General features: G+C 39.4%; 2 protein-coding genes across 2 annotated transcripts in view; one reads left to right on the top strand and one right to left on the bottom strand.

The window, feature by feature from the left end:
* Nucleotides 1-391: 391 nt before the first annotated feature.
* Nucleotides 392-18,415, top strand: LOC121374120 (tubulin beta chain-like). Its single transcript, XM_041501057.1, has 9 exons — nt 392-505; nt 11,408-11,516; nt 13,162-13,272; nt 13,602-13,846; nt 14,379-14,586; nt 15,249-15,491; nt 15,652-15,837; nt 16,211-16,329; nt 17,272-18,415. Exons 1-9 carry the CDS (start codon nt 449-451, stop codon nt 17,338-17,340), a joined length of 1,347 nt encoding a protein of 448 aa, XP_041356991.1. The 5' UTR covers nt 392-448; the 3' UTR covers nt 17,341-18,415.
* Nucleotides 18,416-19,871: 1,456 nt separating this feature from the next.
* LOC121374119 overlaps nt 19,872-27,847 on the bottom strand; it is an 81,251-nt gene continuing 73,275 nt past the window's right edge. The window contains exons 5-8 of the mRNA XM_041501056.1: nt 27,107-27,336; nt 25,547-25,668; nt 24,636-24,785; nt 19,872-23,793 (exon numbers count right to left, since the gene is read on the bottom strand). Of these exons, the coding sequence (XP_041356990.1) occupies nt 23,541-23,793; nt 24,636-24,785; nt 25,547-25,668; nt 27,107-27,336 (755 nt within the window). The 3' untranslated portion in view covers nt 19,872-23,540. The remainder of the gene's footprint in view (nt 23,794-24,635; nt 24,786-25,546; nt 25,669-27,106; nt 27,337-27,847) is intronic.

The following is a 27,847-nucleotide window of genomic DNA, read 5'->3' on the forward strand; positions in this document are numbered from 1 at the left end:
TAATAGTAGTGACAGACGGCGCGGTGAAGCGAGTGTATGAACAAGTCCAAACAACCAGTTGATGTTTACAATAGCAACGCTAAGAAATAACTCAACATTGGCTTCTCTCTTTCTTTTTAATTTCTTAAAAAATATTCATACGCCTTGAAATGATCACTATCCATAACATTTAATGTTATCAAAAATAGTTATCTAATTGCGAGATAAAAGAGAGAAGAAATAACAACAAATCGATGTGTATATCTATTTTATGACAAATACAAATTAACCGAAGTAGACAAGGCACATTGGAAATGTAGGAGTTTTTTCGCCAGTGGACTATTTCTTGCGGATTTGTGAAAGGTGCGTGCTAACGAGGTATAAAACAGACGTAAAGGTGTCGTGATATGGACAGCGTACAGGTGTGAAAAACCGATTTAGTTGAAACCTCGTAGTGCGAGATATCAAGATGAGGGAAATTGTTTCTATGCAGGCTGGACAGTGTGGAAACCAGATAGGCGCAAAGGTATGTCCGTATCGTACCTACTCAATAATAGTAGTTTTTAATTTATGTGGTTTTGCTTCTTTAAATAGTCTACGTCTTAATGAAAGTTAGTAAATTGTTTCCATATATTTAATATAAAAAATACACAGGATCTTCTATTGTTTTAAAAGCTGGACAATGCAGAAACAAAATAGGTGCAAAGATTTGTCTGTATTTTAAGAACAATATAAAATTTATTTATATATTTTTATTGGGTTTGTTTGTTTGTTTGTTTTTGTTTTTAAATCCTCATTTTGATGATAGTTTGTAAACTATTTCCATATTTTTAATATTAACTATGTTACTAATTCATTCATTTCAACTTATATTCGAGCTTATATCCAATTAAAGATCAAGCAAGCTATCTGGGCTGTCTGTCCAGGACAGTGGGTTAGTTGTTAGTGAGAGAGAAATCGGTGTATTGGTCTTACACCTACCCATTGAGTCATTAAAACTCGCTCTGGGTGGGAGCTGGTACCAGGCTGCGCACTCAGTACACTTAATCACGACATCACCGAGGCCAGTTATGTTACTAAAACGAAAGCTAGACAACGACGAAACCAGAAAGATGCAACGGTATGCTTGTGTTTTACGTAATAAATATGCTCGTTTTAATGAAGTTTAGTTAATTGTTTCTATATTTTTATAAGACATATATAAACAATAAAGAAGTGCCTTCTGTTTCCGATATGTATCTGTTTTGCATTGAATAATTAATTTTTAAAAGAAAAGAAAAAGAAAAGTGGGTTAGCTACGTGTTTAAAATGTTTATTTTATTCAAACTCTTTATTGAATAATATTGTACGTGTTGAAATATGAATGTGTATCTGTGTTGGGCGCATATGTACATCTGTTTACAGACGTGTCGATTAGAAATGTAATTAATTAGTAAAGACCGAATTCATGTTTTTGCAAGCTTAATAAAAACTGAATGAAATAATTATTGCATAAAGATAAATAATAACAGTTCAGGTAAATTTCTCCAAGAAATTAGTGTATGTACAGTATATAATATGTCTAATTAATTAATTGCATGCATGTATGTATGTATATATGTATGTATGTGTGTGGGCGTGCGTGTTTGTGTGTGTATGTGTGTGTGCGTGTGTGTGTGCGGGCGTGCGTGTATGTGTGTGTCAATATTTATTCATAAAACAAATATGTTTTATTTATTTTGTCCAAAAAGCACCTGCATTTCCCCTCCCAGCTCCCACTCCAAAACTCCCCGTCTCGCCTATCTATACTATACCAGCTATTATCACTTGTGTCTTTTTTAATTAGTTATTTTTTATACTGGGACTGGTATATGTTACATATAAATATATTACGTAATCACTTACAATACAAAGAAAACAGAACATTATGCATATAACACATACTGTTTCAAAACAGTAATTAAAATCATGTACTGTTTAAATATATTATGTATTATATATTATATATTACTTAAACATATAGATTTATTTCAACTTCTAACTATGGGTCGCTTATGTGCATGATTTATAAACTTGCATATATATATACATTTGGTAATTCTGACATTATCGTCTTAGAGAGGAAACCCGCTATATATTTCATTAGTCATAAGGGATCTTTTATTCCCTATGAAATAGCCCAATGTGCCCACCGATGGGAGTCAATCCTAAACCGACCACGTATCAAGCGAGCGCTTTACCATTGGACTACGATCTGCCCGAGTCATTATAGATACATGAAACCACTGTTGATTAAATCAACCTTCGTTTAAACACGACAAGAGAGCAATACCATTGATTTGAAGCTGGAATGGTGAACCTAGCGGATTTACTAACTGCGATGGTTCGATCCTTCATTAATTTCATTGCAACTTATTTTCGTGCTTATATCCAATTAAGGTTCAAGCACGTTGTCCTGGGCACACAGCTCAGCTATCTGGGCTGTCTGTCCAGGACAATGGGTTATTTGTTAGTTGGTTAGTGAGAAAGAAGAGGGTGTAGTGGCCTTACACCTACCCATTGAGCCCTTAAGAACTCGCTCTGGGTTGGAGCAGGTATCGAGCTGCGAACCCTGTACCTACCAGCATGTAGTCCGATAGCTTACCCACGACGCCACCGAGACCGGTTCGACCCTACAACCCTTTGCAGATCAAGACGACGATCTACAGAATATCTCCTGTTTATTAAAGGGACATTCCTGAGTTTGCTGCACTTTTTAAGATGTTATCGACTAACAGATTGTAATTATATATCAAATATATTTGTCTGCATAAAATATTAGTGGCTGTATATTAAACGTGTTTCTGATCGTTCTAATATTTGTACTAGGTTGAATTCCATCTTATTTCCTAAAATATAGCTTTTTCGTACGTATGAAATTATTTGAAAATAAAATCCAGTTTAGGTTTCTTACAAATATTAAGACGACCAGAAACACATTGAATATACAGACACTGATATTCTAAACAAGAAAATGTATTTAATATGTATGTTAATCGTAGAAATATTTTATTTGTCGAAAACATCTTACAATGCAGCAAACACAGGAATGCCCCTTTAACAAGTCTGTACACGGTCAAACTAGTCTTTGATTTTGTTTTCTTATCACGGCAATACAGGTGTGTCGTTTCTAGAAAACCACGTTTACAAAGGAAGAAGGTAAAGTTACTTCCCCATAGATCAGCGAGTCCTTTAAAACAAAATGAAATTTGAAACCTCGACTTTGTCATTGTGTTTTATCAAATCTGATTATATAAGTGCGTAGAAAAGTCACGATCGAATGACTTTTAAAAAATGAGAAGAGATGTCTGACCCGTTCGATAGACAATATGCAGCAGACCCTTTGTTTTGTAGGAACAGTCTGTGTGGAAGTGTTGGGTTTCTTTTCTCTGTCACTGTAAGTGAAAGTATGGAAAGATTCTGAAATGTTAAAACACGAAATACCTTTTGAAAAGTAAACAGGGAATGTACGGACATGTATTGCATACTCAACCATAAACACATAATCCCAAAAGCGCAGATAAAATATAGAAATCAAGGATTTAATTTTGACTCAAGTGATTGGGAACAATACTATGAATTTACCTTTCCAAAGCATTAATGATAAAACTTTATTATGGTTTCAGTATCGCATCCTACATCGGATTTTAGCAACAAACACTTTTCTATATATGATTCATTATGTAGATTCTAATATGTGTATATTCTGTAATAACTTCGCAGAAACTCTACAACATCTTTTCTATGAATGCACTCATTAAGGCTGAATACGAGGAACGAATATTAGCCTTGATTTATGAAGATGGCACTCAGGTTAATACTTTATGGAAAGCTATAGAAGACTGGGTTTTGTCCAAAACAGGAATTGTTGTCCACTTTGACAAAAATATTGTTATGTTTGGTATTATTAACAAAAAGAACGTTAATATAATTAACTGGCTAATTATTAACATTAAATATTATATATACTGTACGAAAATGCAAGAAAAAAAATTAACTATCGTGTCCGTTCAAAACGTGCTGCAAAACAAATTTGAAATTGAGAAATATATTTATTTCAAAAACTGCAACTATGAAAAGTTTAATAAAGAATGGGCACAATGGCTCAACCTTTTTATATAGTGAAAGAAAGAGAAAAAACCCATTACACTCCGATAATGATCTACTCAAAGGAAAAACTTTTTGTAATTGCATGTTCATATAACATTCCAACACAGGCCCGACTGCTGTTCCTGTTATTATCATCTGTTTAATTCTGCTTCGTTACTCACTATCAACTTTAGGGTTTTTTTCCTCTTCTTCTTCTTCTTTTTTTTATTCTTCTTGTTTTTCTTGTTTTTCTTCTTCTTCTTCTCTCATTGTTACCCTTTTTTCTTTTTCTTTTTTAAAAGTCCTGGACCATAAGACGTGCATAAAAGGAAGTACTATTTTATTTTGATTTGTACCTGCATATATCAGAATAGAATGTAATGTGAGTGCGTACGTGCGTGCGTGTATGCGTATGTATGTGTGTATGCTTGTATATATGTATGTATGTTTACGCATGTATGAATATTAATTTTAAGATAAATTGTAAGGCGGTGTATCAGGGCTCCCCAACCCTGGCACTGTCTAATGGTCTGGGGACAATACAAAAAAAACTAATAATAATAAAAAATAAAAAAACATATTTTTTAAAATTATTAATGATAATAAAACCCTCCACACGAAATACCTATAGTCTAAAATGTGCCGAGATATCATCAAACAGAAGCAGTCAAAGCTGTTTGTTGAGCAGCCACTAAAGGAAATATCAAAAAGTGGTCTTTTAAGACAAGTGGCTGCTTAATACAGGTCAGGTTAAACTATATTAGATTATTTGGGAGTATAAAAATGTAGCCTCTTAACTGAAGTGACTGCTAAATATAGGTCACTTTATACATTAGTTAAAGTTTGTTTTGTTTAACGACACCACTAGAGCACATTGATATATTTATCATCGGCTATTGGATGTCAACCATTTGGTAATTTTTTTTACATTTAGTCTATTATATTATATTAAATGTTTTGGGAGACTAAAAACATGTCCTCTGAACACAGGTGGCTGTCTACAGGTCAATCCATACTATATTAAATGATCTGGGAGGATTTTAATTACAGTCAAACTTCAATAACTCGATCTTGAAGGGGACGAGGAAATAGTTCGAGTTTCAGGGAGTTCGAGTTTTTGAAATTAATCTATGAGTTCAAATTTGAAACTGCATTACAAATGGTTGATTTGGCTTAATATTGTATGAAGCGTGCGCTTCGCTGCCTACCTCTAAACTGTGAAAACTATGCATCCCCAGTTGAAAGGCGAACTAATATATCACTGTCATTTAGTCTGTTATATTATATTAGATGTTTTGGGAGACTAAAAATATGTCCTCTTAACACAGGTCTACTGGTCAATCCATACTATATTCAATTATCTGGGCGGATTTTAATTATTTCTAATACACATTTCGTCACGGCTTTTTAGCATAGGCCTACCTATGTAGGCATAGTAGGCTTACAGGTAAGATATTGCTGTTAACATCTACAGCATCGAAAACAAAACTGGCCTATTTCACATGGGAAAGACAAAACAGTAATATTAACTGTAGGGCCTATATGTGTAAGTTTTGTTTTCTTAGCGGTTGCTAACGTCGTGTTACTATAGTTAATCTTTTCGACGTCTCTCTCCGAGGCACAAAAGAGTTCGCGACAATAAACACAAAACCGAACTGATATAACGGCAAGCCAAACGTTTTAAGAGCCGCTCTGATCACCGGGTTAAAGTTGATAAATATACATTTAATCCCTCAAATACTTGATTTGTCACCCAGAAGCCCCACCACCACCTTCCAGGTGAAAAGCCAGTGTTGCCCTTTCTTTGTCTGTTGCATTATTTGGAATTCCCGGATTGTGAGTGTGGACGGTTTATCAAAGCTCGAACTTTTAAAGTAATTCTCGCATTATCAGCATTAAATCCACTCAAACAGGAATTGCACTCTTAAATAAACGTACGGCTGTTGTCGATCAAATGCTTTCTAATCGGTACTTATAAGGTGTATCACCTAAAAGCCGACATTCAGGCGTCCTGTGGAAATTAAAGCACCGTTTTAGCCATTTTAATTCCGTAACAACCGAATGTATGCCTCTCCGTGCATATCCAAGCTGCATTCTCCAGTATGTTTGTTTTATTATTTAATAATCTGGGATAAATAACGATATGACCGTCACACGCCATTTTTTTAAAGATACAATTTGGGCATAGTCGATAATCTACGTCAGTTAAACAAATTATAATTCTCCATTTTAACACAAAAAGTGGGCTGTTTTTCAATTGTTTTGTATTATACAGTATTAACAAATAAACAAACAAATTAAATAAAATAAAAATACAAACATTTATTTGTCAAACACTTGATAATAATAACACATAGACTTCCGGGAAAATCCGCTAGATTTTTCTATTTCTAAATTTTTATAGTTCTGTTTTCTATTGAGACCGAGAGCTGAACTGATTTATTCTATGTAATTGAATACGAATAATAGTTGCCCATCTTCTTGATTAACTCACGCTTTCCATTACATTTCCTTTTTTTCTGGAGTTGTATTACGGGTCTACTAATGTAATGTTTAAGTAATTGAAAATCTAGTAGACTTAAAATATTACATTACAAAATATAACGAGTTCAAAAGTTCCTCTTTCGTGTACTTTCCGTTGTTATTGGCGGGGGGTGAGGGTGGGGGGGGGGGGGGGGGAACGGACGACCCTAGTGGTAAAGCGTTCGCTTCATGCGCGGTCGGTTTAGGATCGATCCCCATGGGTGGACCCATTGGGCTATTTCTCGTTCCAGCCAGTGCTCCACATCTGATGTAACAAAGGCCGTGTTATGTACTATCCTGTCTTTGGGATGGTGCATATAAAAGATCCCTTGCTGCTAATCGAAAAGAACTGGCGACAGCGGGTTTCCTATCTCAATATCTGTGTGGTCCTTAACCATATGCCTGATGCCATATAACCGTAAATAAAACGTGTTGAGTGCGTCGTTAAATAATGATGATGATAACTAGTTTAACGTGCCCATATACCACTAGGGTTTCGAACACGCCCATCCCGAGTCCGACCTCCGATAAGATCGGTGGCCTGACTCGGGAGGGGGGGGGGGGGGGGGGGGGGGGTGGTAGAAACTGGGCAGAATTTTTAAAATAGCAATTAGTAAAGAAGTTAATAGATAAAAAAAAATTAAAATAAAAAGGTTACAAGTCAAAAATAATAAAAAAAATTGACTGCTCGGTCGAATATTTTTATAATTTGGAGCATTTTAGAAGAACAGTCCAAAATTAAATAAGAGAAAGAAGAGAGGATCGGACTATTTAATAATATTAAAAAAAAGAAGAAGTAATTTCGACATAAAATTTTGAACGCAGATCTAACAGTTTAAAGTCCGATCGATATGTCCACGCGAGTGGCCTCGTTAAGGCCGTTTGGGTGCACAGCATCTACGGGGAGGTGATGATGTTCCTCTCCTCAAAGTGAGGTACCAGTCTCCTGTAGCTGTGGGTGCTAAGGCAGTGGACCATCTGTGGGTACTGGGCCCCGGTGACGATCTTCATGATTCTGTGGATGGTGTTGTTATCCATGTCATGGTTGAGGAATCCCTGTCGGTAAAGATCATCCCGGCGCGACGTCACTACTATAGCTTCCACTCCCCGTAGTTTGACCGTGTGGATGGCGACCTGGTGGCCATCGGGAAACGTCTTGAAGTTTTCTTCGCAGATCCCGCCTGGCAGTCTGTCGGGGACCGTGACGTCTCCCACCAAGTACTTAGAGTACTGGCCTTTGATCTTTCGCGCTGCCACTCTCCAGTCACCCGAAGAGGAAGTAGAAGGCCGCGTCTTGGCTGGTTGGTCCCCCGGAGGGGGGGGGGGGGGGTCACGGCCTTCCTCTTGACAGCCCCAACATCCAGAGTCGCCGTCGCGGAGTCCCCCGTGGGTGGGGGTCTCGACGCAGACGAACGACGAGCGGGAACAGGTAACGCTGGTCGCGGTGCACTGGTTGGCTGCTCAACTTCCCGCATCTAAAAGTCGGTCCCGCTGGTTGGCGAGTCGCCTCCCGTCGATCCGTCCGGTTTGGTCGTGGTGGGGGCGGCGACGCAGACGGGACCGACTGGCAGACGGGGTGGCGGGGGCGTCGGGGGTCACGGGGGGTGTACGCGACACGGGTAAGCGATCCATAACTAGCGATCAGTTCCCCGGGGGGGGGGGGGGGGGGGTGAGAGCGCATGAAACCACGTCTAACTTCATCGCTGGCCAAACTGAGAGTCCGCGTCGTTAAATAAAACATTTCCGTTGTTATTGGAGACAATTAAATATTCACCTATTCTTGTATACCAGCGACAATATAATTATTAGTGTCCTCTATTTTCACGTCAGTATTGTCCACTCCTGTTTGGTTGACCTCCGTTTTTCTAAATAAAACGACCCCATTGTTATGGTGTACCCACCCCCATGTCCATCATAAACATATCCCTTGAATGCAAATCAACAGATTCTGGATTAAGGAAAAACATAGACAAAATGGTATCTGGGATTACTGTGACAAAACCACACCACAAACTACGTTTGAGATCCGCTGCAAAAAGAGTCATAGATTTGTTGTAGTCAGCTGGATAATGTGGTAATCCCTCCACTAGCGTACATCAAGTTTATCACAAAACAATATTGAATTAAATAAAAGAGGGGGGATTATCGGATTTTGGCCTAAATGTATCCTCTACAATGGCAACACGGCCATTAGTTACGCACGTCGGTTCATGTTCTTTAGCCCTCACTTTCAAAATAGCCTCTTCTGTCTTACTTTCGTTTCTTATTTTTAACTATTTATTGTTTTCATGCATTTCTGAAGACATTTATGGCAGCAAGATAAATCATACATTGTTTGCTAATGTACCGATAAATGTTCACTTTACATTTTTGTTTTATCAAACATCTTCCCTTTCTTCTGGGAAATCACTTCTCCTACTTTTTCAATTCTAAATTAGGACCGTCAGTGTCCAATTTTTGTTTCACATAAAATTAATTTTTATCTACGAATGAATGAATGAATGAATGGATGCATGAATGAATGAATGAATGAATGAATGTCTAACGACACCTCCTTGCACAAAAATACACCTCGGCTATTGGGAGTCAAACAATTTTATCTATGATTTACAGTTTTATCGTTGAGATAAGTGAAATCAATCTGGGAAGTGACAGTCCTACAGAGGAAATAGATATACTATTATCCTCAAGTGTGGCTACTACAGAGGAAATAGATATACTGTTATCCTCAAGTGTGGCTCATACAGAGGAAATAGATATACTGTTATCCTTAAGTGTGGCTCCTACAGAGGAAATAGATATACTGTTATCCTCAAGTGTGGCTCCTACAGAGGAAATAGATATACTGTTATCCTCAAGTGTGGCTCCTACAGAGGAAATAGATATACTGTTATCCTCAAGTGTGGCCCCTACAGAGGAAATAGATATACTAATATTCTCAAGTGTGGCTCCTACAGAGGAAATAGATATACTAATATTCTCAAGTGAGGCTCCTACAGAGGAAACAGATATACTAGTATACTCAAGTGTCTCAAATTGTCCTTTGCACTTTAGCGTGTGCAAAGGTAGGGTATCGAAAAGTTATCGGCCTACTTAGGAGGGAATCGTGTTCATGACACTATTACGCAAGATCGACGGCTAACTACCCGACACACAGCTAATGAAGTAACAATCACGCAAGAAAACATTTGGAACATTCTGACGATTGTGGTTGTCCATGACGCGGATTTCTCTAAAGATGTGCTGGTCCATTAGACTAACATACCTGCTCAAACATCGGTACACTGCGTGACTGTGGCTGCCAGCTAATCGGTCACCTATTCCTCAGATTTGGTACCATCTGACTTTCCTGAAAAAGGAATTAGCTGAGAGACATTACGCAACTTATAATGCTGTCATTTCTGCTGTTGACTAGTTTTTAGACCTGCAGGATGTTCCTTTATCAGCGAGATCCGGGCGTTACAGCACCATTGGAAGAAATGTGTGAACCTCCAAGAGGACTAGGGGATGTTCCTTTATCAGAGAGATCCGGGCGTTACAGCACCACTGGAAGAAGTGTGTGAACCTCCAAGAGGACTAGGGGATGTTCCTTTATCAGAGAGATCCGGGCGTTACAGCACCATTGGAAGAAGTGTGTGAACCTCCAAGAGGAGTTGGGGATGTTCCTTTATCATAGAGATCCGGGCGTTACAGCACCATTGGAAGAAGTGTGTGAACCTCCAAGAGGACTAGGGGATGTTCCTTTATCAGAGAGATCCGGACGTTACAGCACCATTGGAAGAAGTGTGTGAACCTCCAAGAGGACTAGGGGATGTTCCTTTATCAGAGAGATCCGGGCGTTACAGCACCACTGGAAGAAGTGTGTGAACCTCCAAGAGGACTAGGGGATGTTCCTTTATCAGAGAGATCCGGGCGTTACAGCACCATTGGAAGAAGTGTGTGAACCTCCAAGAGGACTAGGGGATGTTCCTTTATCAGAGAGATCCGGGCGTTACAGCACCACTGGAAGAAGTGTGTGAACCTCCAAGAGGACTAGGGGATGTTCCTTTATCAGAGAGATCCGGGCGTTACAGCACCACTGGAAGAAGTGTGTGAACCTCCAAGAGGAGTTGGGGATGTTCCTTTATCAGAGAGATCCGGGCGTTACAGCACCATTGGAAGAAGTGTGTGAACCTCCAAGAGGACTAGGGGATGTTCCTTTATCAGAGAGATCCGGGCGTTACAGCACCATTGGAAGAAGTGTGTGAACCTCCAAGAGGACTAGGGGATGTTCCTTTATCAGAGAGATCCGGGCGTTACAGCACCACTGGAAGAAATGTGTGAACCTCCAAGAGGACTAGGGGGCGAGACGTAGTCCAGTGGTAAAGCGTTCGCTTGATGCGCGGTCGGTCTAGGATCGATCCCCGTCAGTGGACCCATTGGGCTATTTCTCGTTCCAGCCAGTGCTCCACAACTGGTGTAACAAAGGCCGTGGTATGTATTATCTTGTCTGTGAGATGGTGCATATAAAAGATCCCATGCTGCTAATCGAAAAAAGTAGCCCATGAAGTGGCGACAGCGGGTTTCCTCTCTCAATATCTGTGTGGTCCTTAACCATATGTCTGACGCCATATAACCGTAAATAAAATGTTTTGAGTGCATCGTTAAATAAAATAGTTCCTTCCTTCTTCTAAGAGGACTACGTAACAAGCAGGCATGCTCACAGGACAAGTCCGCCCTACTTAGTCCAAGACCTTGTTGATCACCCTTCATGTATATAACCAAGCATTCTATGCAACTTTAATTTCTACTGTTACAGTTTTGGGAGGTGATATCTGACGAACACGGCATTGATCCAACCGGCACATACCACGGAGATTCAGACCTTCAGTTAGAGAGAATAAACGTGTACTACAATGAGGCTACAGGTACGTACATACTAGTAATCTACAAACACAATTGAATCATATGTAGTTGGGGCAAACACATACGCGATGACATTACTGGATACTAAACCTTACACATGTACTGGAAACACTATCGATGAAACCACACTACTTTTCATTAACAAATAAACGGCTAGTCCTAGACAGAAAGTCTAGAGATTGTCAATCTCAAGTTGACATGAAAAACTGAAATGTAATGGATATAATGTTCCTTTGTTTAAGAACACATTTATTTCATTATGCTTATTAAAACACATATCTTGAAACCTGGGGTGAAAACTGATAGTTGTTGAAAGTTTACCGATGACAGCTTTGAAACGTTTACTTCATTAGACAATATTCACGACCCACCTAAGATAATAAAGCCAAGAACACGAGCTACAATAAGGATTTAACCCAAAACGTTAGCCCTAAAAATAATTCATTTTCTTACATGGGCGTGTGAATATTACGTTCTATACATTTAGGAAAGGAAAGAAACACTTAACAACCCTGATCATTAGCGAGTGTCTGCAAGTACTGAGGCATCACGTCAGGTCAGTTAAGGTCAGGTCAGAGTGTTTAACGTGCACATTCACAACAAGCTGTTGTAGCGCACGCCTGTCTTGGACACAGGTGCCAGCATCGGCAGGACAGGAAAGGGTGGGGTAGGTTGGAGAGGGGGGCCGCCTGCACTGTCAGGTGCAAGGGAGAACCAGCAGCCGGTCGGGGTTGGTAACAGGCGAAGGGTGGTTATGGGTTTCATGGAATTTGGAATTTACGCAATTCGCATGAAGAAAATTGGGTGAAATTTTGAACGGTCCGCCGAAAATAAAGGAGAGAGCTACATATATTTTTGAATTTAGTATGCCGAGAGTAGTTCGTTAGACATCACGTCCCTCATCAATTGCTTATATTCAGGTAATAATCAAAGTACGCTGTCCTGGGTACATGCCTCAGCTATCTGGACTGTATGTCTAGGACACGAGGTAATAGTTGCTTGTGATTGGCGAGGTAATAGTTGCTTGTGATTGGCGAGGTAATAGTTGCTTGTGATTGGCGAGGTAATAGTTGCTTGTGATTGGCGAGAAAGTGGTCGGCGGAGTGACCTTACGTCTCCCCAATTAGCTGGGGGCGGGACGTAGCCCAGTGGTAAAGCGTTCGCTCGATGCGCGGTCGGTCTGGGATCGATCCTCGTCGGTGGGCCCATTGGGCTATTTCTCGTTCCAGCCAGTGCACGACGACTGCCATATCAAAGGCCGTGGTATGTACTACCCTGTCTGTGTGCATATAAAAGATCCCTTGCTGCTAATCGAAAAGAGACAGCGGGTTTCCTCTCTCAATATCTGTGTGGTCCTTAACCATATGTCTGACATTCATATAACCGTAAATAAAATGTGTTATGTGCGTCGTTAAATAAAACATTTCCTTCCTTCCTTCCCCGATTAGCTGTTTAAATTCACAATTCACTTTGGTTTGGGGTCGGTATTGGGAAGCAAACCCAGAACCACATTAAAACCACTGTGTTAACCGTTATGCTATCAGGGCCGGTCCTGTATAGCACGACGCCACAGCTGCTCAGTAAGAATAGTGACAACAATCAACTGGATAAAGTTTAAACCTTACGTTTAGTGTTTTAACGTTTCAGGAGGTAAATATGTTCCGAGAGCAATCCTCATTGACCTGGAGCCTGGAACAATGGATTCTGTTCGTTCTGGACCATTTGGTCAGCTATTTCGTCCTGACAATTTTGTTTTTGGTAAGTACCATTTTTGCTGTTGTTGTTGTTATTTGTCCATTCGGTCATCATGATCCATTCATCCAAAACCATCCAACTATCCATCCATACATCCACTCACCCATATAATTTTCGTCCTCATTCCCATGATAATGATGATCATGATCATCATCGTCGTCGACATCATCATTATTAGCAGCATCAGCATCATCACCATCATCATCGTCGTCATCTTCATCACTATCATGTCATTATCATATCATCATCATTGTCGTCGACGACGTTATCATCATCTTCTTCTTCACCAGCATCATTATTTCATTCACGTACAACACTTCTTTTACCTATAGGTCAGAGTGGAGCAGGAAACAACTGGGCCAAGGGCCATTACACAGAAGGGGCAGAGCTCATTGACTCGGCGCTTGATGTCGTTCGAAAAGAGGCCGAAGGCTGCGACTGTATACAGGGGTTCCAGCTAACCCACTCTCTAGGGGGCGGTACAGGAGCGGGCATGGGGACTCTCCTGATAAGTAAAATCAGGGAAGAATACCCTGATAGGATTATGAACACGTTTTCCGTGGTGCCATCGCCAAAGGTAATATGCTTCAACTTCAAAGATAAATATTACAGTATGCCAAATTCTTAGATTTCATAGCAGTACGTTCCTACAAATGTATTAATACACATACTTCCATACTCGTGAGATTCCACACCATTATATACACAGTGTAACGTGTTGTAAATTGCTCCTTATATAACAACCACTTTAGTTTTCCAAAACATTTCCAATATTTGTGTGTGTTTGTTTTTGCGCAGATGGCAGTCTTCCTGTAAACGAACCGTTCAGAATACATAGAACTGCGACCTGCTCACGAATGCTTAATATTTGCAGAGTATTTTAGTTCAAAACATAAATATGTTGAGATATGCAGAAGTTTAAATTTTATGATGACAGCAACATACGTTTGAAGATTGTTAGTTAACAATGACGTGTTGACAGGTGACTTCATTGCACTATTCATGCACCAGGTAATCGTGCTTTCTGTTTTGACTTACTAGCACACACAATGTGTTTTGTTATCGTCGTTTCAAGCACCTTCTAAAACTAGTATGGCCATCTCGTGCAGGTTTCCGACACGGTGGTGGAACCGTACAACGCCACGCTCTCCGTGCACCAGCTGGTGGAGAACACAGACGAGACCTACTGCATCGACAACGAGGCTCTGTACGACATCTGCTTCCGGACGCTGAAGCTGACGACGCCGACGTACGGAGATCTGAACCACCTCATCTCCGCCACCATGAGCGGTGTCACCACCTGTCTCAGATTCCCAGGTCTGTCCCGATTTATGTAGTAGATATAAAAGCACAGATTCTATAGTGGTTAAGCCATCGGACTTGAAACTGGTAGATACTAACTTCGCATCACGGTACGGGCTCCTACCCAGAGCGAGTTTAACAACTCAATAGGTAGGTGTAAGAACATTATAGCAACATCTGTATCACTAACAACTAACCACTAATCCATTGTCCCGGTGAGACAGTCCAGATATCTGAGGTGTGTGCCCAGGCAGCGTGCTTGAACATTAATTGGATATTTAAAAAAAAAAATACAACTGAAATACAATAAAATGATCGTTATCCTTTATTGTGATTTTTTTTTTTACTACACTTGCTACTACTTGATTTTATGTTTCTTGCCTATACAATGGAATAAACTACATGTATATCCCTAGTACTTTTATTGTTACTTTTAATATATATATATATATATATATATATATATATATGTATGTATGTATGTATGTATGTATGTATGTATGCTAAACTGTCTGCAACGTGTGCAAGATAAAAAGAGAAATGAGATATAAGCTAAGACATCTTGGCAGTAACAAAAGGTGGTTATGGTACAGTGACACCAAGAAAAATACGAAAAGTACAATTTTTCTAACCCTGTTTTCTTATGTTGTTATCAATGCTGATATTTTCTGTTTTAGGCCAGCTGAACGCAGATCTGAGAAAGATAGCTGTCAACATGGTGCCTTTCCCACGTCTGCACTTCTTCATGCCAGGTTTCGCGCCCCTGACGTCACGTGGCAGCCAACAATATCGCGCGCTTACGGTACCGGAACTGACGCAGCAGCTATTTGACGCCAAAAACATGATGGCTGCTTGCGACCCCAGACATGGACGATATTTGACAGTTAGCGCCCTCTTCAGGGGAAGAATGTCAATGAAAGGTGGGACTCTTTAATGAATCAAGAATTAACACACTCGAAATTGAGGTCTTTAGAAACAAAAACGAGTTTTGTCCCATAGCTATGTGGCATAAGCGACAGTATACGTCTGTGTTGCTTCAATGCATCTGTGACTCACACAAATTGTTGCTGTGTTTTACAGAGGTGGACGAGCAGATGCTGAACGTCCAGAACAAGAACAGCAGCTACTTCGTCGAGTGGATCCCCAACAACGTGAAGACGGCCGTCTGCGACATCCCACCACGCGGACTCAAGATGTCAGCCACGTTTGTCGGCAACACCACCGCCATCCAGGAGCTGTTCAAGCGGATTTCGGAACAGTTCACAGGTACACGTACCGTTAATACCTAGATACACGCCTAGCTCCATAGTATTCAGATTTTAAAATGAACAAAACAAAAATGTCGAAAGTATTCAGTTTGACTGACATATTTATATTTTTAATATATTTTGTTACAGTTGTAAAGAATATATTTTGTTCTGGTATCGATTTACTTTTGGGCTTTTTCGAGAATACGGCCACTTACATTTGTGTATAAAGTAGAATATGGAAGTTGGATTTAACTTTTCACGTGGACTACAGAGGAGTGATACTCAAATAATGAATCAGATTTCGTACATTGTTTCATTATTTATTACCAGTATGTTAACGACTAAACACTCTTTTAATATGCACCTTTTTGTTTGTATAACTATTTTAGCCATGTTTCGACGTAAAGCTTTCCTGCACTGGTACACTGGCGAGGGTATGGATGAGATGGAGTTCACTGAGGCAGAGTCCAACATGAACGATCTCGTGTCAGAGTACCAGCAGTACCAGGTCCGAAATTTATAATTAATCGATTTATAGATGCATATGTACATATATATCAGGCATCTCCGTACGATATACCAATAGGTCATGATAAGGCATGATATATTCAAAATATACCCTTTATTGTGTGCATATACCATAATCTGTATGGATGTATCTCTAATACGACCTTTCATCCTTTACAAGTGAACAGCTCGATCCTATTGGGCATACGTTTGCACCTCAGACATCATGTCAAGAAGTCCATAAAGTGTGACATAGGTGTACGTCATTACGACATTATATATTCCCATCACATGACATATTCCCAAGTTTTAAAAGTGATTCGTCAGTGCATGCCATCACAACTGTCAAAATGTGGCAGTCTTTCTAAATAACATGGTGGAAGGATATATTGTCCCAGTGAGTGGCTGTCCTCTTATAGGCGAATCCCTTGACTGTGATCGATGGAAGCATACCGCCATACTATGACGACTTTATCAAAACATTCATTTGGACTCTGTCTTGTGCAGAGGTGCAAGCTTCACGGTCTTGTTGATTTTGCTGTCTATATTTTCAAAACAGTGCGAGATCTATCTGTCAGTAGAGCTCTCGTTTGGGGTGCTTTGATCATAGGATCGAACCGCCTTGGTGGACTCATTCTCTGTTTGTTCTTGTTTCTCTCGTTTCAACCAGTACCCTGTGACTGGTTTGTCAAAAACAGTGGTATAAGCTGTCCTGCATGTGGGAAAATGCATGCAAAACATATTTTCCAGTAATGGAAATATGTAGTGGGTTTCTTCTAAGATATCAGATTTATCAAACGTTTGACACAGAATAGCCGATGATTAATAAATCATTTGTTTCACTGGTGCCATTAAAGAAACCAAACTTTAACTTTTTTTGGTTCAAAATATTTTATGTGATATATTATTAAACATGATGACCATGACGCCGTTTTCTCCGCAGGACGCCACCGCTGAGGAGGAGGGGGAGTTTGACGAGGAAGAGGAGGAGGATGGAGAGAAACCCAACTAACCCCTCCCCAGTGACATTTATAGATCCGCCCACTTCATTTATTTATAGAATTTTCCAGTGTCACCATTTTCAGTCATATGACAAGTCCGTCCAATTATTTAAGACGTTATTTATAGAAATGTCCAAACAATGTCGACATTCAAATAGTTGCGTTAACATGACCATTTCCATATGCTATATATTAAGATTCAAGTATACTAACCCTGGGCCTAATTTCTGACTGGCCAGAACCCGAGTTCAGGAGAGGAATTCCTCCACTTCATTTAGGAACTATTTATAGAAATTTTCGAACTATCATTTTTCTTATTCAGATGAGATTTTCATCGCTATTTATAAAAACATTCTAATAGTCTCATAATTTTTATAGTCACTTTACACTTCCGTCCACTTCTTTTTATGCATGTATTATTTTTAGAAATGTCCATTTGAACGTACACGTGGATTTATAGAATGTTCTAAAAAATATAGTTATTCTCATATTCATATGCCAAATTCTCTATTTATTGAAATTTCCTAAAGGATGTCATCGTTCTGTGTCACATGTCAATCTTTATGTGATCATTCCGTCCTTCATTTACTGAAATGTTTATTTCCCCATTATCTTTGTTACATAATAAATACTTGTGTTTTCAATTCAGTTGCAACCCTAATCTATAGTATTTTCATTTGCCTGTTCACTTGAATCTAAGCAGATTGTTTTTCTCATTCCACATTAGAGCTTTAATACATTTTTCAATTGACAGAAATATTTCAGAGTTAGAAATAAATGAATGTTGTAGGATATATGTTTCTATTTATATATACATTAAATGCCTTTATTTTTAATCAATTATGTCTTTGTTTCTGAAATATTTTAACATTGTTTGTTTGTAGAGATGTTACATGTTTTTCAATAACGCGAACAACCATTATCAAAACCATCAGCAAGAAACAATTTTGTACACACGTTTGGCGATACCCGGTATTAAAGGGACATTCCTGAGTTTGCTGCATTGTAAGATGTTTCCCACTAATAAAATAGTTCTACGATTAAACTTACATATTAAATATATTTTCTGGTTTAGAATATCAGTGTCTGTATATACAATGTGTTTCTGGTCGTTTTAATATTTGTAAAAAGTCCAAACTGGATTTAAAAATTATATTTTAGGAAAAAAACCGAAATTTAACCTAGAACAAATATTATAACGATCAGAAACACGTTTAATATACAGCCACTAATATTTTATGCAGAAAAATATATTTGATATGTAATTACAATCGTTAAAAAGTCTTTGTTAGTCGATAACATCTTAAAATTTACAGCAAACTCAGGAATGTCCCTTTAAACGAAATGATTTTTTAGGAAATTTATCTAAATCTATATAACTCCTCGTAGAACAGACGCAGATATTACGATTCGATCTGCTATGTTCTCCTGACAGTTGTTGTTGGCCTACGACGAGATGCGGCGATCTACAGCCGCGGATCTACAATACTTTTAGGGGGGGGGGGGGGGGGGGGGGGGATGATCTACATTAAACAGAAGTTGTATGTTAGTGTGAATGCACTTTAAAATGAGTTGCAAAAAAAAAAAAAAAATCATTCGTAGTGAGTAGCGGGGTCCAGACGCTTTCGACCCTGACCCCAGGATTCGCGCCAGGTTACAGGTTTTACGGGAACCCTGTTTAAGACATACGCCCTCCCACCGGCGTCCAACTCATGCGGTACTGTACGATAAGAAATAACGTTTAAAATCCTATCCAGGTATTTTATAATAATTTGTGTACAGTTTTGATGTTTATACCTTAAGTGTATTTTTATATGTGAAGAAAAAACCCAGACGTTACGTCATGCGTAAATACACGATATGTTGTTTATTCATAGATGTGTTAAACATCTGTTATAACCTGATGTGTTGAACATAAAGAGTTACTCTTCCCGTGTAACGTATGTTGTGAGTTCTAATGTCTTAACTACTGATCAGCATCATCAATCATCTTACATAGTTATTTAATTATCATCGCCTCTGGAGGTTTTGTCTAGCAATAAAGTACTATTTTCTATTGTTAACACGCTAATGTTGTTATTTTTACGCACGGGAATGCATGTATTATATTAATATATTAAACGCCCGTAGGAACTGTGACGATGATGTATTTTTGCTTCATATAAATAAAGATTTTTAAATATCGACCGTGTGCCCACCACTAGAGTCTCTGCCCCCTCCCTCCACCAGATATTGTGCCCCCCCCCCCCATCCCCTCCAGATATTGTTCCTATGGGCCTGTATAATCGGCTATAAAAATCCTTGTTGTTACGAGAGAGAGAGAGAGAGAGAGAGAGAGAGAGAGAGAGAGAGAGAGAGAGAGAGAGAGAATGGCGAGCGCATGCTACCCCGGAAAATACATTAAAACATGAAAATGTGCTTGAGCGGGGTGGGTGGTGGGTGGGGTTAACCCTCTGAACACGCGTCTGAATATTGTCATCGGAATCAAGATCACCACCATCATTATAAATAACAGTTACAACAACAACAACAACACGAAGAATAAACATTTTGATTTATTTGTTGTGGCAAGGGTCACGTGAACTGCGTGGGGTGCGTATACAGCTGGGACACACGGTAGTAAAGACTCCTATTACCTTTGTCTTTAGTAGAGAACCATTAAATCTGGATGTTGATAGTCAACATCTTTCACACAAACACATCCGCACCCCTCCACCCCATACACGTCCCTGGCCACGCCACTGGTTCTAATTACAATAATATGACATCAGTTTTTAAGGATAAATTGTTAGGTACGAGGTTTATATCGCCCCAACATAACTAAGAACAAAAATATAAATAAATATATATATATATTTTTTTTTTTAACACGCACAGTTAGTTTTTTTGTATGCTTCAAATATCAATGGTCGATAATATAAATAATTGTTTCACAGTGCTTATTACTGCACGTAATTACAGCGACAGAAACAACACGACGAAAACACACTACAAAGCACTAGGTCCTAAAATTGAGAAAATAATCTCGTCGTTTTCGTGAGAAGGTCAAGGTCGCAACTACTGATGGCAGGGCTTGAACCTAACAACGCCAACTGTCCAAGGGTTTCGCCTGACTGTAGCATTTTAAGCCAGTAACTTCTGCAACAATTAAACATACAATTATTCCTTGAACAGACTTCAATATTTTTTATCCAGCGGCAACAAAAAAGAAAAAGAAAGAGCAGAAAAAAAGAAAGAAAAAAAAGAAGAAAGAAAGAAACAATAAAAACCACACACAAAAACACTTGTACCAAAAAAAAAGAAAAAATTAAAAGCCATCGGTAAACCCTTAACCTACGGCAATTAATGTCTCAGCTACAGTAATTGTCGTCGGTAGCGCCGTTAAGTTCGAGCCCTGCTGTCATATTTCGGTGTCAGAAACTCTGACACATCTGTATATATATACCAGTATTATACGACTGTCATATTTCGGTGACAGAAACTCAAACACATCTGTATATATATACCAGTATTATACGACTGTCATATTTCGGTGTCAGAAACGCAAACACATCTGTATATATATATATACCAGTATTATACGACTGTCATATTTCGGTGCAGAAACTCAGACACACTTCTGTATATTATATTACAGTCTCGTTTCGGTGCAAGCAACTCAAGCACATCTTTATGCATGTTACATTGCTCTTACTTTTCTTTGTCAAAAACTAAGGCACATCTCTATATGTTATAGTATTGGCACATTTCGATATATAAAATCTCAGGCACATCTTTAATTATAATCTATATTACTATTTCGGTGTCAGAAATGCGGGCATATCTGTTTACTCTATTACTGTCATTTTTGTAAAATCCAGTGGTAAAGCACTCGCCTGATGCGCGGTAGGTCTAGGATCGATCCCCGTCGATGGGATCACTGGGCTATTTCTAGTTACAGCCAGTGCTCCACATGTTTATGTGTTTGTCATTTATATTTGGAAACTACGAACACAGCTCAAAGAACATAGATTATGGATATATTGTTTGAGTTAACTATTTCAAAGTGTTAATGGAAATCTAAACAAGTCTGTCCTATTCTCCTAGAATATCAGAAAGAAAGAAGTATTTTGCGCTTACATAAATAACATTCTCTAAAACATTTTAAACAGTGTGTACACATACATTGAGCGTTCAGTAACTTTTGACACAAATTCATAGCATACATAGCGACTTGGATGACCGTCATATCCGCATATGACACGGCCGTGGATGGCAGATCTAAACGTACAATCAAACCCGTGTTAAGAAGCTCAATCGCGGATACATGGGTTTGAACCCTTCCGCCCTTTTATTCACCTAACACTTTTTATACTTTTTTATGAATACCACCAATTTTGTGTTTTTTTTACATTTTCTTTGAATACCTCCAGATCGTGCCTACCCCTATTAGACGAGCCTGCACGCCTTTGCATTCCAGTAATCTTACATCTTAATACTTTGACGAATACTGGACCTCTTATTTCAAAATTAATGGATCCGCCACTGAAGTCACGTCAATTGGTATGTAAAAGAAGACAATTAAAAAAACCTGTCTGCTTAATACATGTACACTAATTAAAATATCTGAAGTCCACCCAGGGTGGTTTACTGTATAACAGACTGTCGTTCAACAAAACAAACTAACTATATAACTGTATATGTTGCGTCATATTTTAAACCTTCAGTTTCGATTCATTCATATCTTCATGTAACGAGACTGATGGTTTTTATTTAGCTAAGCAAGCTTTCTGGTCACAATTTAATAGGATTATGAAAATGGAAATGTTGATGTGGATCTCATAAACAGACTGGCGGAAATGACAAGAGATAATGTGATACTAACAATAGTCTGGACTTGGCTAAATGAAGTCAAAAAATTTCAAGGGAGCTTAAACTGATTAACAATCGGAATTATTAGAGTGATCTCCCTTTACCATTTCTAAAACTGGTGCACCTAACAAAGTGACACTACCTTTTAGTAATAAAGAAAACACAAGTTTCTTGAACACATAATTAATATGACACGAGAAAACACATACCACCAAGTTATAATATTCAACTACACATCTAAACATTTAAATGTTCTTACGATGACTGTATTATCATTCTGTAGACACAGGGAACATATTCCTGTAGAACAGATTTATACGAACCAGAAGCCTAATTCACAAAGCTCTCCAAGGCTCTCTTAATTAACGTCGCATGGCTTTGCATGCCATTTGCATTGCACTACAAGATCGCCAAAGTTTAGTGAATTAGGCCGCATGTGTCTATAATGTTATCATATAGTTCAGTAACAACACATAAGTTATACAGCATTCGCACATTTCAGTTCGCAGTTTCTCAAGATATGTTTCTTCCATAGCAGACGAACTCCCGGCATTGTCACTTGAGTTACACAGAGGCTAGATACTTGTACGAACCACTGCAGGGTACCCTCGGCACATTTTAATTAAGTCTCCTGGTTATTCGGCGTATTTGTCTACTCACCTTCTATACATGGCTAGACGCACTGTGAACTCACCTTCTATACATGGTTAGACGCACTGTGAACTCACCTTCTATACATAGTTAGACGCACTGTGAAGTTAACATTCACCACCATGTATACATTACACTTTTATTGTGTCGTTTTAAATATAGTTTTGATAGATTCATCTCAAACGGTTCCAGCTGTAGTTCTCATTGATTGTGCCTAACATTTAGTCAAGTGGAGTTCTTAAAGATCTACACAACTGTTGAATGTGAGTCGAACCGGTGTACAAATCCTCATATTTAGAGGCATCTAAATGTCGTTATGTTATCTATGGAGTATCTTTAGCCTACTTACGTCTTCTACAATATCGGTTTGAAAGACCACTAGTCACAATGTCCCCTGACTTCCCACAATTCTTAAAGGTATCTGTTGCAAGATTAAGCCAAAATCTGGACTTCAGATCTATCTCTATGGCTTGTTGCACACCATGTGTTGTGGCAGATTTGAATCAGGGCATGTTCTATTTTATATAATGAAAAACATATTCCACGCAATATATTGTCATTACAAGTCGCAGGAATTTGGCTTTAGCTGCTACTGACCTTGAACAGTGAGTTCAATAGAACCATTTTTGGGGGGGTCTGTTTTTTTGTGTGTTTTTGTTGTAAAACGTAAGATAGCACATTGGTGAAGATCTGGAGGTAGAACCAAAACCTAAACACGTCCACGTTCTGTCTTGATTCGCGATTTCTTATGGTGCTTCGCTTTCGTCTTTTTGTTCTGCGATTTTTTGTACTTTATTTTGATGGCAATGTTTTTCGATTTGTCCATGTTTCTGTAGTTGGCGAACGGGTCGTAAAACTGAAGAGCCAGTCTGTCTTCCGCCAGTTCCGGGCAGTACCCGTCCCTGACGTTAAACTCGCCCTCCGTACACTCGGGTTTCAGGCACTTCCCGGACTTGATGCACCTGGAATTCAATTCAGTCATGTAGTGCTTCTGGTATATCTTCGTACATGAACATATACATTCAGTGGATAAAGAAAAGGACTGTTTATTCAATGACACCTAAGCACATTTCAGACTACAGCTAGTTTATGTCTAACATGGTTATTTGAAATCTTGGCTGACATAGCACGAGGGCATGAATGAGTGTGTGTGTGTGTGTGTGTGTGTGTGTGTGTGTGAGAGAGAGAGAGAGAGAGAGAGAGAGAGAGAGAGAGAGAGAGAGAGAGAGAGAGAGAGAGAGGGGGGAGGGGCAGAGCGAGTTGAGAGAGAGACAGAGATAGAGAGACAGAAACAGAGAGCACAAGACAGAAAATTAGAGAGAGAGAGAGAGAGAGAGAGAGAGAGAGAGAGAGAGAGAGACAGAGAGAGACAGAGCGAGCTGAGAGAGAGAGACAGAGATAGACAGAAACAGAGAGCACAAGACAGAAGAGAGAGAGAGAGAGAGAGAGAGAGAGAGAGAGAGAGAGAGAGAGAGAGAGAGAGAGAGAAGAGAGAGAGAGAGAGAGAGAGACAGAGCGAGCTGAGAGAGAGAGACAGAGATAGAGAGACAGAAACAGAGAGCACAAGACAGAAAAGAGAGAGAGAGAGAGAGAGAGAGAGAGAGAGAGAGAGAGAGAGAGAGAGAGAGCACTAGACATAAAGAGAGAGAGAGAGGGGAGTGAGATAGAGAGAAAATAGACAAATGTTTTTTAATGATGGGAAGACAAATGGCTGTTGGGTGGCTAACGGCGACAAGACAAGGCTGTTGTGTGAAAGGACAGTGTGAGGATAGGTCAATATTGTGCCCATGTTAACTGTTCTTACATTAAGGCCTGTTCGTCAAGCGGTGTGCGCCCGTCCTTGATTCCCTGACAGTAGTGGTTTCTCTCGTGCGCCGCCCGGTAGCAGTCACACAGACACCGGTGCTGCGGCCGCATCTTCGTGAACGGGAACGGACACTGGTACCTATCACAGCTGAAAACAAACATACAGAGTATCGTCAACAGATTTTAACTAACCGTGAATAAACGCGCTCCATGCAGAAACTATTTTAAAATAGTCAGTATAAATGGCAAGATCCCAACACCATAGAAATCCAATATTATGCAGACTTTGAATCTAACCGGCCATATGGCCTACTTTCAAATTTATCATAGGTGAACAGCTACACCGTCCCATGCTGTTGTATTTTGGGAAAACCACTTTTAATACAAATATTATACAGATTCACTTTTGACAGTATCTATAACCCCCTGACAGGCTCGTTAGATGGGTGTAGAGACAAACAAATCCAAAAGCCAAAGAGATTCAGATTTCAGGAAAGACATTTCATACAAACCCTTAATGCCTTATGTCACTGGGGTTTTGAATATACGAGCTGAAGAAGGCCAGAACATGAACCCATGTCTGACGTACTTGACAAATGCGTACTTTGATCAATACGTTTAAATGTCCTTGATCTAAAATACAGATTTAAGGAAACAAATGTGCAGGACGCCAATATAATCATTTATGAAAATGCTTCCATGCAGAAATGTTTTCGTATGAGCTAACCAACAAACCTACCCTTAACAACAAACCCACTCTAAATAACTAATCTACATAAATAATAAATTTACCGTTTATAACAAACAAACAAAACCTACTATAAACAACAAATCTAGCCTAAACAACAAACCTACGCTAGACAACAAACCTGTGCTAAATAACAAAGCTATCCTAAATACTAGACGTACCCTGGAAGTTTTGGCTTGTCCCTGCAGCCACACTCCGTATGGTTGATGAACACTCGCTTCTCCACCATCTGTTTGCCATGAGGCAGAATCATACCGCCTTCTTGTGTGAAGATTTCCATAACCTGGGGAAAATATTACCACAGTTCATAACCTGGGGATAAATATTACCTCAGTTCATAACCTGGTGGGGGGTGGGGGTGGGGGGTGGGGGAATATTACCACAGTTCATAACTTGGGGGGAAATATTTCCACAGCTCATAACCTGGGGGGAAATATTACCACAGTTCATAACCTGAGGGGAAATATTACCAGTTTATAACCTGGGGAAATATTACCATAGTTCATAACCTGGGGGAAAATATTACCACAGTTCATAATTTGGACCCAGAGTCGCACCCGCTGAGGAGATATATACCACGCAGTTCATAACCTGGGGGAAAATATTACCACAGTTCGTAACCAGGAGGGAAATATTACCACAGTTCATAATTTGGACTCAAAGTCGCACCCGCTGAGGAGATATATACCACGCAGTTCATAACCTGGGGGAAAATATTACCACAGTTCATAACCTGGAGGGAAATATTACAACAGTTCATAACCTGGAGGGAAATATTACCACAGTTCATAACCTGGAGGGAAATATTACCACAGTTCATAACCTGGAGCCACAGTCGCACCCGCTGAGGAGATATATACCACACAGTTCAATTTCAACATCAAGGTTTTAAGGCGCCATCACACGATACAAGTGTCTCGTACGATAATAGCGACGAGAATAATTGATTGTAACAAAACAAACCTACAACATTACGATGTCATCGGTTGCTATGCAATCAGCTATTCTCGTATGAGACACACTTATCGTGTAGCGTCGACCTTTCAGTAATACCAAAACCTTTGTAAATGACATCACACCAAAACCTTATTTCCACTAACGTCTATTTAATTTAAAGTTAGTTATTGGCATCGTCATCTTCTGCGTTTGTTCAGAGATACAATACTGGCTTTTATTTTGTTCATTGCTTGAACGGGGAAAAAATGTGAATGTTTATTTTCATTTCCAAAACATTTTATCTAAATGTGCATACTATAAATGGTTGTGCCCATTGTATTCATTATGAAGAATACCGACATTGTCTTGTCAAAACGTCCTTTGGAATATGCCTTGTACAGAGATGCCAGGTGAGTGTACAAAAAGGAGGGCTTTTTTGTCTTTAAATATATTTTTCGGGGCAGCTACTTCGCTGGTCACAGTCTGGTCCCCCCCTCTCTCCCCCCCCCCCCCCCCCCCCTCCCCCAACTTACACAATTTCCTGCATCCGCGCCTGCATGCAAACGTGATATATCATATATAATCATAATGGTTTTGTTCGGATTAGAGGAATCAATTTTTCAGAAAATGTAAACCTGGACACCAAATCTTAAAAGAAGAATTGTTAATAAGAAATAAGACATGTTAACACACTATTTTATGGGTTTCAATGATGACAAAGATTGCGATTCTCTTTTCGACCAAGCCAGGCTCGTGGATAAATACGTCCATGACTGAAAACTCACCAGGAAGGCTCTCTCTATGACCTGTAGTTTTTTGGGACCGCACTCCTGAGAAGAGTTGCCACAGCAACCACTGACGTTACGACAACGGTACACCACCGTGAAGTCTGGAACATAAATTTTATTCCCGGTGCTATCGTCTGTCACGTGCACGACCTCGGGCTGCGCGAACTTGCACTCCTTCAGTGGACTGTTCTCCATCTCATCAATGTGGAACAGCGCCTCCGCCAACTCTACAAATATAGACATAAACATAAACAAACGTGGGACAGAGCCTCCGCCAACTCTACAAACATATACATAAACACGTGGGACAGCGCCTCCGTCAACTTTACAAACATGTACATAAACACGTGGGACAGCGCCTCCGTTAACTTTACAAACATATACATAAACACGTGGGACAGCGCCTCCGTCAACTTTACAAACATATACATAAACAAACGTGGAACAGCACCTCCGTCAACTCCACAAACATATACATAAACAAACGTGGAACAGCACCTCCGTCAACTCTACAAACATATACATAAACAAACGTGGAACAGCGCCTCCGCTAACTTTACAAACATATACATTAACATAAACACGTGGGGCAGCGCCTCCGCCAACTCTACAAACATATACATAAACAAACGTGGAACAGCACGTCCGTCAACTTTACAAACATATACATAAACAAACGTGGAACAGCGCATCCGCTAACTTTACAAACATATACATGAACATAAACACGTGGGCGCC

This window comes from Gigantopelta aegis, chromosome 6 (genome assembly GCF_016097555.1).
Source record: "Gigantopelta aegis isolate Gae_Host chromosome 6, Gae_host_genome, whole genome shotgun sequence".
NCBI lineage: Eukaryota > Metazoa > Mollusca > Gastropoda > Neomphalida > Peltospiridae > Gigantopelta > Gigantopelta aegis.